This window comes from Chroicocephalus ridibundus, chromosome 2 (assembly GCF_963924245.1).
Source record: "Chroicocephalus ridibundus chromosome 2, bChrRid1.1, whole genome shotgun sequence".
In the NCBI taxonomy this organism is placed as follows: Eukaryota; Metazoa; Chordata; class Aves; order Charadriiformes; family Laridae; genus Chroicocephalus; species Chroicocephalus ridibundus.
In genome coordinates this window covers 99,870,759-99,884,168 of record NC_086285.1, presented here as the reverse complement: position 1 = coordinate 99,884,168, position 13,410 = coordinate 99,870,759, and the positions used below count along the sequence as shown (strand labels likewise).

Below are 13,410 nucleotides of genomic sequence, written 5' to 3'. Positions count from 1 at the left end.
CAATTAAATGATATTCCCTTTCTGAATGGAAGGATGTGGTGCTATCACTAGTGCTGTTTGTCTAATGACATGGAAAATTAAGGTTTTTAGCCACTTGGTATCATTTAATGATGGCCTTTTCACAGTGGAGAGGGCAATGATCTAGCTACAGAAATGGGAAAGAATGCCAAAGAATGCCAAGGATAGACAGGACCAACACTGTGAAAAGAGCACCTTTTAACGGTTGAAACATTAAAAATGGTTGAAACCTTAGTTTTACTGGTGATTAAAAGAAGAGAAGGAGAAAGAGAGTCTGTAGCAGTGTCATGAACAACATCAAGCAAAATCTACAAAGGCCCTTCCAGCCGTGGGCTGTGGCCCATGATTTTTTGGGAGTGCTTCCCAAAAGCTTTTGCTCTGGTTGCAAGCACCTTCCCGGATTTATTGGTGACCTGTGTTCCCTTAGTGGTTGTGTCCTTCCGGTCACTATGGTTGACTTGCGTGCCTGTCTACTGGGATTTCACCTCTGCTCAGTGCGATCGCCCTCCTGCCTGGCGAGGCCCCTCTTTGTCAGAAAGCCACCGCGCGGAGGTCAAAGTGGCAATGGGTGGCAATTTCCAAGGCGTGCGGGTTAGACATGAGCAAATTGGAAATGAGAGACTCAAGAGTCTGCTCGCTTCCTTTGACCATCACTGAAACAGTAAAAAAATGTTGATCTCCTGGAACTGAGGTTGTTATATTATGAAAGATACATATTAATGTACTGTTACTGGTGGTAGGTGTTAATATAATTTAGGTTGATGATTGGACTAGATGATCTGAAAGGTCCCTTCCAACCTAGGCGATTCTGTAATTCCATGATTTTTTTGAAGGATGCCTCCTGGCCCTGAACATTGTAGCAAATTTCAAGGGCGGGCTGCTGGACCTCACCACAGCAGTTCCCCCCGTGCTGCTCTGCTGCCGGCAAAGGGGGGGTCGGCAGCTCCCCGGGACCCTGGGCCCTGGGGACCCCCCACCGGCGGCAGCTCCAGGCCGGGAGGGGGGACTGCGGGATCCCGGTCCCCCAAAGCACGTTTGGGCGGGAGGAGAGGTGTCACCCCACTCTGTAAAAGACGGGGCCGGGTGGGCGGCTGGAGACGGGGGGGGGGGGTGGAGGTGTCATCCCCCCCCCGAGGTGGCGGGTCCCCCGCGGGCACGGCGCTGCCCCCGGGAGCTTCGGCCCCGCTGGGCGGCGGTGGCGGGGGGGCTGCCTGCAGCTGGGCTAGGAGGCAGCCCGGGGCAGGAGCCCGGGGGCAGCGCCAGCGGGACGGGGCTCCCCGGGGGAGGGGGGAAGGGAAAAAGCCCAGATCCGCGGCGGGGCCGTGTCGGGGGCGGCACACAAGCCTCTCCGGTGATTTGGCGGGGGGGACGTCAGTGTCCCACGGGGGTGGCTGGGAAGCGGAGCGATGTCACCGTCCCGAAGCCACATAACCCCGCTCCGTCTGGCCGGCAGGCAACCCCGGCAGCCGCGTCGCCCTGGGTTTGTTACTCTGCTTTAAAATGCAAAGGCTCGCTGCGTGATTGGCTTTCTGTTTACAAGCGCAGATGGGGAGAAGGCTCACGTTTTCTTTCTCCGTGTGGTTTCCCCGCCTTGGAAGCTGCAAGGGCAACCCGAGGAGGGAGAAAGGGGGAAGAGAAGAGGATTTCCCAGTTTCAACATTCATCAGATTTACCCTGTCATTGCACTACAAGGTGCAGCGTGTGTCGAACATTACGAGCACGGGGCCATGCAAATGACACAGGCTTGAAAGAGCCCTGGCAAGAATAAATCTGTCGATGTACAGATGTTCCCTATTAACGTTATTGTTCAGCCTTGGTGGTTACGGTGGGAAGACACCGGATTAAAAATTCCCATTGCCACCCCACCTCTCCTGAACCTTTCTCCCCACACCTCTTTGTCTTCGCTTAATTAGGTAGGATATAATATTCTCTTTTTCTCCTCCTCTGTCTTATTGAGACGTCTGCCCAGGTTTACGCCTTTAAACAGGAATGATATTGATCCCTCCTCCCTCTTCTGTCAATCCCGATTTGTCCCTTTTCGTGCTGAACAAACAATTAAGACAAGAAAGTACCGACTGCGCTGTAAAACTTAGCATACGGCTGCCCCCCCCCCCCCCCCCCCCCCGCCTCCATACTCCCCCCCCCCCCAGCTCCAGCAGGGCTGCCTGAGCGCTGCGCGGCCCCCGGGCAGCGGGCAGGACCCCGCAGCGGCTCTCGGCGCCGGGGACCGAGAGGGTGGAAGGGGGGCTGCACACCAGGAAAGACATTTAAGACAGGGGGCTCGCTTGCCAGCTCGCCCAGCCTCGGGTCCCAGTAACTTCTCCGCAGGGGAGAGCGGCGGCGGCAGCAGCAGCCTGCGGCGGAGACCGGGGGGGACGGACGGAGAAGATAAGCGGGAGCAAGCGCTCCTGCCCGGACCGGCCTACGGCTGCCGCCCCCCCGCCTTCTCGTCCCCCCCTATCCCCGGAGGAAACCCCCGGTGCCCGGGCAGCCCCGGCGGGCTGCGCCCAGGGCGGGCGGCAGCGGCGGCCCCGGGGGAGCCGAAGGCAGCGGGTCCCGGAGCCGCTCGCCCCCTCCCCGCGGCCGGGGAGCGCCGGGCCGCGCAGCTCCCGGCTCCGCTGCGCTGCCCCAGGGCTATGAATAAAGCCCAGGGCGATGGGTGGCCAGGTACAGGTGGCCACCTCCTGCGCGCAGGGCTAGCGCTGGCGTCCCAGCCCAACCTCCTCAAACGGGAGGGAAACAAAGACGGCGAGAGAGGCAGGGAGAGTTGCCTGTAAGTTTAGCGCCTTTCGGTCGTGACTCGCAGAGATAAATGATAGTTTGGAGGTGCGCGCAGTTAATCAACGCTCCGGCTGCCGTACAGCGTGTGCAACCCGCAGATCATTAGGTTAAATGGAGGACATTCGTGTCCTTCCAGAATCAATGCAATTATTGTTGGCAACAAGGACAACAATTGGAGTGGCAGCGCTAATTTTACTAACCTGCTATTAATTATGGTGTCCCCCACGCCCCAGACGGCGTTTATAACCCGCGGAAGCAAGCGGTGCTGGCTGCTTCTTGTTTAAAACGGGGAGGAAAAAAAAAAAAAAAAAAAAAAAGTTGGAAGTGGAGTGCCTGGTCGTGTTGGAAAGTGTTAATCAGTAGGAAAGAGTGTGATCAGTGGAGCTATTCACTCGAACGTCACTCTGGTACAGGGGGTTAGTGAAGTGGTTGTGGCGCCTGGGGACCGAAGGCACTGCACCGCTCCGCTCAGGTGCTGCACACTGAGAAATGTCTGCGTTAGTTCTCCGTAGCCGCCTGCGAAGTCAGCCAGCGCAGAGGAGGGGAGACAAGCCCTGCCATGGCACAGCCGTCGCTACGAGGTTTTAGCCGAAGCCTGGCGTGATCGCAGGTAAACGTTTTCTGCTTGTTTTTGGTGGGGATGCGGGTATGTGCGTCTCTCTCTCGCTACGGAAGCGGGGGGTGGGGGGGAGCGGTGGGGTTTATCCCCCCCCCCTTCCTTTCGGAGCCTGCTTTAGCAGCAAGGCAGCTGAAAACGAACTGCTGGAGGGAAGAGAAACTATCTGTGATGAATCATTTGGCTTTGTGCAATCTTTACCTAGGACAGAGGGCAAATGTATTTTAACATTTGTGTGTTATTTCTTGGGAAGGGGGTGTGGATATGATATTCAGCGAGCGCTAAGGTAAGGTACCGAGTCAAACTTTCTGGATTTTAAGGCGAACTTTTGTAAAAGGCGTAGAATTTGACCTTGCGAGTAGGAAAGTTTTATCTTCGCAGGCAAGTGCGTTCGAGCTGCCGGCTGCCAGGGAGCTCAAAGGCGGTGGCGTTTGAATGCCTACCCGTCTGCGGCACCGGGGGCAGAGGGGCTGGGAAGAGAAACCTTCCTCATACAGCCTTTGCTTTGCTAGTGGAAGCGTAGTTGCGATGCTCTGCACCGGGCAGGTAAACGTGGACGTGTTGTAGGGGCCATCGAGCCATAACAGCAGCTGCCCAGGTCGCAGCGTTTGCTTCTCTTGCTGAAAAGTTTTGTCTCCCTGTGCGTGTGTGAGAGAGAGTGTGTTGCCTCTAGCTCTTAGGTGTGAAAAGTTATTAAATACAAAGAACTGAATGAGCATCTAAGGCCTTTCTGCCTTTAAATCTAGGTTGTTTGCCAAGAGGATTGAAGCCTTACAAAATGAAAGCGTTCAAACGGCTAGCTTTGAACAACTGATTTTTACGTGCAGTTGTAATGGGAGCAAATTAATTAGCGGCGCCTTCTTATGCAACTGTTATGTTTGTCATCCTGGCTCTACCGGTCACAAGCCCCTGCACAGGTTTGTGCAGGTGGGCAGCATCAGCTCGCTGTCCCCTCGCTTCAGAGTGCAGGAGATGCAATTACATCTCAGATGGGCTCAGGGAAAAAAAAAAAAAAAAAAGAACAGCAATCGTATTTACTGTCGATAGCGACTTTATGGGAGCTAATCTACTCGAAAATGTTGTAGGCTGCCCTCGGTTCCATGTCAGATCCCAAATGGGCAACATGTAGAGCTTCACAGCGTTTGTCAGGCGGTGTCAAGGTTGCTTTAAATCTGTAATGTGAAAACAAAGCAAAGTCGACGGAAAGAGCTCGCTAAAGTCTGTTTAGCCCATAAGCAAATTCCGCTGCTGAAATATTTCCAGGAGTGGCAATAACCCCTCCAAAAGAGGAGGCGATGAAAATGCAGATAGTAAAAGTGTAGCTGCATTAACTGCCTCTAGATCATGTCCCTGAAGACGTCCATCAAAGCGTTAGTCCTGAAGAGGTTCTCTGTTTTACCTGCTGTGGCCTGTTCCACCATCACAGCATTTCCTTCGCCTTCCCTGCTTTTTATGATAAAACTTGTATGAACGTTGGCTCCAGGTTCTCGGAGAAGAAACACGTAACCCCCGGAGAGACTTAGTTGGGCTTTGGCTCTAAAATACCCGCTCGCCTGGGTGTGCAGGCTGGCTCTCACGAGGGGGGAACTCGCCAGCCTTTCCTATTGATCGTGATGGGTTTACTTGCTCCAACTTTGGAGAAAGCAGTCTGTGTTTCTCTCTCTCGAAAGCTGTTAACTGCTTTGTACAGGAAAGGGGCTTTGACCAGGATCAATTTTTATTGCACGGCAAGGACTTGCATTTTCCAAATGCTTAAGGATATAGCCCACAGCATTAAGCGTCTTTGCTTGGATTTGAACAGTGTTGTGTTGTTTATGTGCAAGAACCACAAAGGTTATTTTAAATCATTGCGGGGCTTATTGCATGTTTGTGCGCTGGCACCAAAAATTCAAGATGAAATATAATTGTGTTGAGTTTCTTATCAACAAAGGGCCATTATTTGTAGATTGTAAGTGAAACAAGACTTGAATGCTGGAGGAAGACATAATGTCAGCTTTTAGCATTTAAAGTTATTAAGTGTTTAAGGTTATTAAGTTTTTTTTGTTGTTGGCTTTTTGGGTTTGGTAGTGTTGTGAGGTTTTTTTAATGACTGCTTTCTAGGGAATACAGGTTGGAAGTGGCACAAAGCTGACCGGGGGTAAAGTAATAGAGCAGGCAGGCTGCAAAGAAAAATGACAAATAATTATCATGATTAATACAGGAAAGTTCAGCACAAAAATGGGGACCAGAGTATTTGCATGGTGCAGTGAAAGACAACTGTGATATATAAATAGACAAGGACTATAAATATTGAATTTCACCTTGTATTTTAAAGTTTAATAGACTCATCTAAATATCAAAACCTGTAGTCTTCTGTGGGCCACCGCGGAGCTGACAGCTGCAGTAGTATCAAAAGACGGGAAGGAAAAAAATAAATAAATCCAAAGCCCCCACAGCACCAGGACATCTCCCAAACTGTAGCCTGGAAAACTGAGAGGACTTCTCCAGGCAGTCCTCCAGCTCTCCCCCAGCTAATTATAGCGCTTTACACCGAGCCGCTCTTGAGATAAGTGCAACTGTTTTCTCCCCCAGCGCCGCGGTGAGTTATACTCCAGAGCTTAAATAAACATCCCCCAGCGCAATGAGGGCAGGAGGCAGAGCCAGAGGCTCCGGGGGCTGCGTGCGGACCATTGTGTGCACACCGGGTGTCTCTGCTCCCCAAACAATGCGCTGGTCCGGCAGCACGTCGCAGCGAAGGGAGCCGCTCGTAAACAGTAGCTAAGAGGTGTTATAGCCTGGCAAGCACCGGGGTAGCAGGAGGAATAAAGGAGCGTTTCTGTAAAAGCAACCCAATGGCTAAGTTGTTAATATTCCCAGAAAGAAGGAGGTATTAGCATTTCAGGTGCGGAAAGAATAGGCACTTTCTCTCCCCCCCCTCCCCCCCCCCCCAAAATCAATACAGAATTCAAAACCGATTATTAATGTCATTCGATTCCCGTTCTTTATACCTTTCTCCCGGCTACAGATACTGTAGCTGTCAGGATAATTTGCATGTACTGTATCTGATATCTTTTATTTGCAAACACTCTAAAGCGCCATAAAACGCTGCTCGCTGTAGTCTAACTCAATCCCAGAACTAGTATTTTCATCTGTAAATTAAAGCAATTACGCAGCAGATATTATATTATGTGTACTGTGGTCTCCAGATAGTCATCAATCACCCTCAATCGAGCTGTCAGTGTGGGCAGATTCGTTTCTGGGAGGCAGTCTTCCAGCTGGGGAGAAGAAGAGAACATCATCATTAATTAGAGTGTGACCCTGGGGCTATTCACATGTCTGAACCCAGGAATCTCTCTGAGCAAGTCTGCACACCACGGAGCAGCGCTCAACGGCACCAGCAGCCGAGCTTCAGCCTCAGAGCTGACTCCTCCGCTTCCTCCACTCGCCCGGCGGCTGCCTGCTCGCCCTTCCCCGGCGGTAGCTAGCCGTCGGGGGGAGGTAGCCCAAGGGGCCATCTCCGCCGGCCGGCAGCCCCAGCATCTCCCCCCGACGGCAGCACAGAGGATGCTGCCTGCTTGGAGATGGGGTGGTGGGTACCAGCCCCCGGAGGATGGGGAGGTGATGGTAGCAGTGGGGAGAAGGGGGGTGATGGAGACGAGACTTCTTCCCAGGCCCTCCTTCACTCGGGGGTCCCGGAGAACCACACAACCACCGGGAAAGGGATGTTCGCTCTTGAGTGAGAAATGGCGCATTTGAGTTGCACACCCCACCCTCCCCAATTATCCCCCTCCCAGCCGTGCGCACCTCGGAGCACAGGCGGGCTGGATACGGCCCTCCGCCCCGCCAAAGGCTGGCTCTTCCAGCCGAAGGTTTGCGAGGGGATCAAAGTCGTTTTAACGTGAAAAGTCACGTCCTTTCCAATCATTCCCCCGGAATACGCTCGTAGGGTTTTCTACCTGTAATCACACGTCTGGAATAAAAGCCGAAAAGAAAGGCAGGGTTGCATGTCATGTGCTTTATTGTCAGCGTTAGCGCTAATTTTAACTGTTGATTAAATCTTAAATGAAGACTCAGTCGTGTGTCCCTTCATATGTCTTGTTTGTAATTGAGACTAATTATTACTGTGGGGTGGGAAGAAGCAGCTGCTCATTAATTAATTTCTAATTAAAAGTGCTTACCAGCCCTTCAGTGACGAAGGAGGGTGGGGGGAAATCTTAGCTGATACAACATTGATCCTTCAGATTAAAACCATTAATTTCCTTCCCTTCCCTTCCCCGCAGAAATACATAGAAATATTGCGAGCGGGCGTAGCCGCTGCTGGAGAGCTTTCCAAACTTTGGCTCCTGTTGGGCAGAGCGAGAGGGATGCTGGGGAGCCTCTTCTCCACGCCAGGGGAAACGGTCCCGAAAACGAGTGTTAAACTTACAGACAGGTTAATTCGAATAGGGTTTGCGTGACGTCAGAGGCTCAGCTCTTTTAAAACAACCTGCTTCTGAACGGATGTATTTGTATTACTCTCATTCTCCCCCCCTCCCCCTTTTTTTTCTGTTTTTCCGTGGGTGCGAAGTATGTATTTCTGCCGTCGCGTTTGCCAACCTCGGAGTCCACATGTAACAATTATTTCTGTTTCGTAGCTGCAGAGGAGAAGGTGCTAAAATCACTATACATCTTTTTTTCTTTTATTTTTTTTTCCCTTTCATTCGGTTTAAAAATAATAATAAAAAAAGAAAGTAAGTTTAAGATTTCATGTAAATAAATTAAATGTGGTTTTCTGCTTCGTCCTATAAGCATCTAGGGACCTGTGGTTACCAATCAATTGGTACAATAGAGCAGAGCCAGGCTGCAATAGCGTGCAGATCAGACGTCTCGCCTTGTTTCTAGATAACTGGGAGCCTCTGTACCATGTCATATCCTCAGTTTGGCTACCCTTACTCCTCTGCACCCCAGGTAAGACTCTTTGCCTACCGACGTTAATTGATTGAATTTCAGTCCTTATTGATTACTTCCGTGCAGGGCTGTGGGCGGCAGCGGTCCTTTCCAGCACGGGGGAGCGGCACATCGGCTGCTCGCCCCGCATCTTTCCAGGATGCTGAAGTTCTACCTCGCGCCCATGTTTTTAAAATGGGAAGGAAAGACGCGGGATTTAGGGTGTTTGGGGGTGCTAACGATGCGTGGGGGAGGATTACAGAGATGAAGGAGGCGAGAAGGGGGGCTAGAGATCACCCGACCCCCAACCGCTCTCCCCACCACCACCACCCCCCAAGCGCTTTTTTTGCTCTTTCCCGATTAAATTCACAGTTTACCAATTAAACACGAAAGTATTGAGGTCCGGACAGTAGAAAAGTAATGGGATATTCTAACCCAGCAGCTTAATAACAGATGCGTGCGTGGCTGCTACAAATCTGCAGTTAAAATAAATATGCATGAGTGATTTAGAAAAAAAGGTTTAAATACGCAGATGGGAAGCATTGTGCTGCAAAAGGAGGAAACCGGTGTAAACCCAGGCTTGTGAGAACACACCAGAAAAGTTAGTTTTTTAATGCAAAAGGCTGGAGCGAGGTATTGCAGAGGATTAAACGCCCACAGTCACGGGGCGTTTGTTTGTTGTTGTGGGTTATTTATCTTAAACTGATAAAACACTTGCACCTCTGGGTTCCTCTAGAGCGTTTTTACCCCTATTGAAGTAAAATACGGAAGGGGAGGCAGGGTGGGCGACAGCCCAAAACTGCGACACGCTCAAAAAAAAAAAATGCCCCGAACTTGGTTACAGTTTGGGAAGTTCTCCCCCCACTGCAGACCCACCCCCCCTCAGCGCCGCTCTCTTTCCCTCCAGTTCCTGATGAGCACCAACTCCCTGACGACCTGCTGCGAGTCCAGCGGCCGGACGCTGGCCGAGACGGGGGCGGCCGCCTCCGCCCAGACCCCCGTCTATTGCCCGGTGTACGAGAGCCGCCTCCTCGCCACCGCCCGACACGAACTCAACTCCGCCGCCGCCCTGGGGGTCTACGGTGGCCCCTACGCCGGTCCCCAGGGCTATGGAAACTACGTGACCTACGGCACCGAGGCTCCCGCCTTCTACTCCTTGGTAAGACGCCCGCCACCCCGGGCGATGGATGATCCAGCGGGGGATGGATGCTCTCCGCCCGGCCTCCTCCCCGCGCTCCCCCCTCGCTGGACCTGCGCTCCCCCCGCGGGGCGGTGGCCGGTCGGCGGGACCCCTCCGTGCTGGGGGGCAGCCCCGGGCGCTGCTGCTGCTGCTGCTGCTGCTGCTGCTGCTTCTTCTCCTCCTCCTCCTCTTCTTCTTCTTCATCTTCATCCTCCTCCTCCCTCCCCCGCGCCAGCCTGCTTTTGGCGACAGGCGCGGTAGTGCGGCGCGTCCAGCCCCGCGGTCATTAAATATTCAAGCCCGGCACGGTTCTCACGGTAACGCAATTAAAAGTCGCGCCTAACAAGGTGGCGGACGAGCGGGTAGTTTGGGGCGGCCCAGACCCCGGCTGGCAAAAAATTATGCTCTCTTCCCAGCCAGCTTTTTCTTTTTTTTTTTTCTCCCCCTCTTTTTTTTCCTTCCCCCCCTCCTCCCCCTGCACCGTAACAGCGCGAGTTAATGTCTCTATTGATCTCGCTGGCCGAGGGGCCTCCGGGAAGGTCCGGCACACGCCCCCCCGCACCGTCCCCTGTGTGTCCCCGTCCCCCGCCTTGCCCCAAGCCCCGGGGGCGGGGGGGCAGGTGAAGGGGGACCCCATCTCTCGGGGCGGCGGGGGCTGAGGGCGGCGGCGCGGTGTCTCTTGCAGAACAGTTTGGAGGCGAAGGACGGGAGCGGGTCTGCGCATGCGGGCATCGCCCCGGCGGCTGCCTACTACCCCTACGATCACACCCTCAGCCAGTACCAGTACGACAGGTAAGCTCACGCACACACACCCCCCCCGACACCACCACCCACCCCCCCTCCATCCCCGCCGCGGGGCCGAGGCGCGGACCTGCCTCCTCGCCGCTCAGCATCTCCTTCCCAGCCCCGTGCCGCCTCCCCTTCCCCACAGAAACGCCCCCCTCCCGCAGGCAGACCGGCACGGGGTCCTCTGCCCCCCACCCACCCACCCACCCGCCCGGCCCCCCCGGGTCCCTCTCCACGGGGGGGTAATTATCTTTTCCTGCGCGGGGTCAGGCTTAGGCGCCCCGGCATCCCTGGTATGTTTATTAGTTTTAAACCAGCGCAAACCTACTTTACGCACCGTTTTCAAGCTCTGAGGCCCATTGGGCGTCGGTGACCTTTCCTGGAGGATGTGCATTAAATATTCAGTCGCAGCCCGGTGTCATCTGCGTTAGGTTTCTATAATTTCAGGAACAAAAGGGTAGGAGAGCTTACTAATGAAAGGAGTAAGGGGAAATATATTTCTATTAACAGTTGCACCCTGGGGTCACCCAAGATGCATTCTGTTTGGGGGAGGACTGATCAAACAACAGGGAAGTGGGATTTCTGTGCGTTTGCGAGCTGCTAGGATTTCCCCGCTGTCCGAAACGTTGACATTGACTTTACCGCCAATAAAGGCAGGCGGTTTCTTCCCCCTTTCCGCCACCACCGCCACGGCACAGCGGGGCTTTGCAGTGCCCGGTGCTGCTGCTGGCTGAACCCTTCCTCCCCGCCTTCTTCCTCGGCCTGAATTCTCCAGGCAGGTCGCCCCCTGAAAGATGAGCTTGCCCATCTCCCCCAACCCTGGTCCAGCCACACCCCCTCCCCCCCCCCGGGGGGGTGCCTCAGGCAAGCGGCAGGGGCCCTGGGACCCCGCGGGGGGGGCGAGGGCGCCGTGTCACGCTGCGGGTGCCCCCCTGTCCCCGCAGGTACGGCACGATGGACGGCGGGACGCGGAGGAAAAACGCCACCCGGGAGACGACCAGCACGCTGAAGGCCTGGCTGCAGGAGCACCGCAAGAACCCCTACCCTACGAAGGGCGAGAAGATCATGCTGGCCATCATCACCAAGATGACCCTCACCCAGGTCTCCACCTGGTTCGCCAACGCCCGCCGGCGGCTCAAGAAGGAGAACAAGATGACCTGGCCCCCGCGGAACAAGTGCTCGGACGAGAAGCGGCCCTACGAGGAAGAGGAGGAGGAGGAGGAGGAGGAGGGCTCGCAGGAAGAGGCGATGAAGAGCGGGAAAGCTGAGGGTACCCTGCTAAAAACAGGCACTTAGCGGTTCTGCGGCGGGGGCTCGGCCGCCAGCTCGCCCCCGGGGCGGATCTCGCCCGTGGGGGCGGCCGCGGGCCTGGCTGGCGAGGGCGGTCGCAGCCGCAGGGCAGCGCGGTGCCGCCAGTGACTGTGTGTGTCTTCTTTTTGCTGTCCCTTCCCCCGCCCCCCCCCACCCCGCAGAGCCCACGGGCAAGGAGGAGAAGGAGCTGGAGCTCAGCGACCTGGAGGACTTGGACGCCGCCGAGTCGGAGACCTCGGAGTGCGAGCTGAGGCGGCCCTTCCCGCACCCGCTCCCGCACCCGCTCCCGGGCGGTAGCCACCCGCCTCGGGCCACCGAGCCCCCCGCCGCCAAGATGCCGCCGCCGGTCGCCCCCGCCGGCGGGGAGGAAGAGGAGGAGGAGGCGGCGGCGGAGCGGGCGCGGAGCTGCCTGAAGACGGCGGCGGAGGAGTGCGGCCCCGACCTGCTCGGCGCCCGGCAGCGCGGCTGCGAGTCCAAAATGTGCTTCCAGCAGGGGCAGCAGCTGCTGGAGGCGAAGCCCAGGATTTGGTCCCTGGCGCACACCGCCACCTCCCTCAACCAGGCCGAGTACCCCTCCTGCATGCTGAAGCGGCAGGGGGGCTCGGCCGCCGCCGCCGTCCCCGCCCCGGTCAGTGTCATCGACAGGCACCAGGATTCGCCGGTCACCAACCTCAGGAACTGGGTGGACGGGGTGTTCCACGACCCCCTGTTCAGGCACAGTACTTTGAACCAAGCCCTGAGCAACACGACAGTTTCCTGGGCTACCACCAAAGGAGCCATTCTGGAAACGGGCGCCTTGGGACGCGCGGTGGGGAACGGCGCCAACGTGCTCAAGGGGCAGCTCTCAAACTTGGCCCACCATGACTCAAACAAAGAGTTTCTGGCGTTTCCCAAATCAGGAAGCAAAATGTTTTGTTCCTAACGGGCCCGCCGAGGGGCGAAGGACTTTCTAACGCTCGAAGAGTCAGCTACACTGAAAAGAGACTTGCGAGAGTTTAAATTTAAATATAAAACTTTTTCTTTTTCTTTTATTTTTTTTTTAAACAAACCCAACCAACAGAAACGAGGATTTAAAGTTCAGTTTGCTCAGTTCAACGGACAGACTTTGCTCATTGATGTTCTGAAGAATTTCTCCTGGCTGCGACTTTAAGGGATCAATGTCGTGAGAGTTATTTAATTCCATGTCCAAAAAGCACGTGCTATAGCGTAGACCTCCTTAAAAAGTTTACATCCGAAAGTTTACAAACGGGAAATTTTAATTCAGATTTAATTTAAGGCATGCCGACATTAGTTAAAAGACTTTTCGAGAGTTTTTTCCTCCTGATTTCCTTGTTAGCATATAATTCACAAACAGCACTTCTACTAAGTTTACACCTACTGCACAAATTTATCTCGACAAAAAAAAAAAAAGAGAATATGTTAAAAAAGGTATGTTCACTCCAATAAATTGTCTGTTTCAGAGGTAACACAAGTGGTGGCGTTTTGCATGGGGCAACAAACACCTTTTGAGGTTTCAAAATTTTCCCCCCTGGCAGCCGGTCCCGGTAATTCCAAGGACACTCAACAGGCTGCCGGGAGAGGGGAAAAGAGGCTCCGCGGAGGGAGGACGGATCCGCGGGAGGGATGCTTGCCGTGGCTCCTCTCCGCGTTTTACCGTGCCTCCGGGCCGGCGGGGGCGCCCAATGAGGCGGGGAGGAGGGGGGGGTAAAGCGTCTTCCCCCCCCCCCCCCCGCCCCCCTCGCCCCAAGCTGCGATGGGGCGGGGGTCGGCCCCAAAGGGCCGGGCTCGGCCGCGGCGTCGCCTCCGCCGTGCG

The 13,410-nt window shown here is 54.8% G+C and overlaps 1 protein-coding gene across 2 annotated transcripts; it reads left to right on the top strand.

The window, feature by feature from the left end:
• The first annotated feature begins 2,235 nt into the window (after positions 1 to 2,235).
• On the top strand, positions 2,236 to 13,051 carry IRX4 (iroquois homeobox 4). 2 transcript variants are annotated; one of them, XM_063326314.1, is made up of 7 exons: positions 2,237 to 2,791; positions 3,302 to 3,409; positions 8,183 to 8,341; positions 9,228 to 9,479; positions 10,186 to 10,292; positions 11,231 to 11,556; positions 11,759 to 13,051. In XM_063326314.1, exons 3-7 carry the CDS (start codon positions 8,297 to 8,299, stop codon positions 12,517 to 12,519), a joined length of 1,491 nt encoding a protein of 496 aa, XP_063182384.1. In that variant the 5' UTR covers positions 2,237 to 2,791; positions 3,302 to 3,409; positions 8,183 to 8,296; the 3' UTR covers positions 12,520 to 13,051. The 2 variants fall into 2 exon arrangements, with proteins under 2 accessions (XP_063182385.1, XP_063182384.1); XM_063326315.1 differs by having other exon boundaries at positions 2,236 to 3,409; positions 8,276 to 8,341.
• The last annotated feature ends 359 nt before the right edge of the window (positions 13,052 to 13,410 follow it).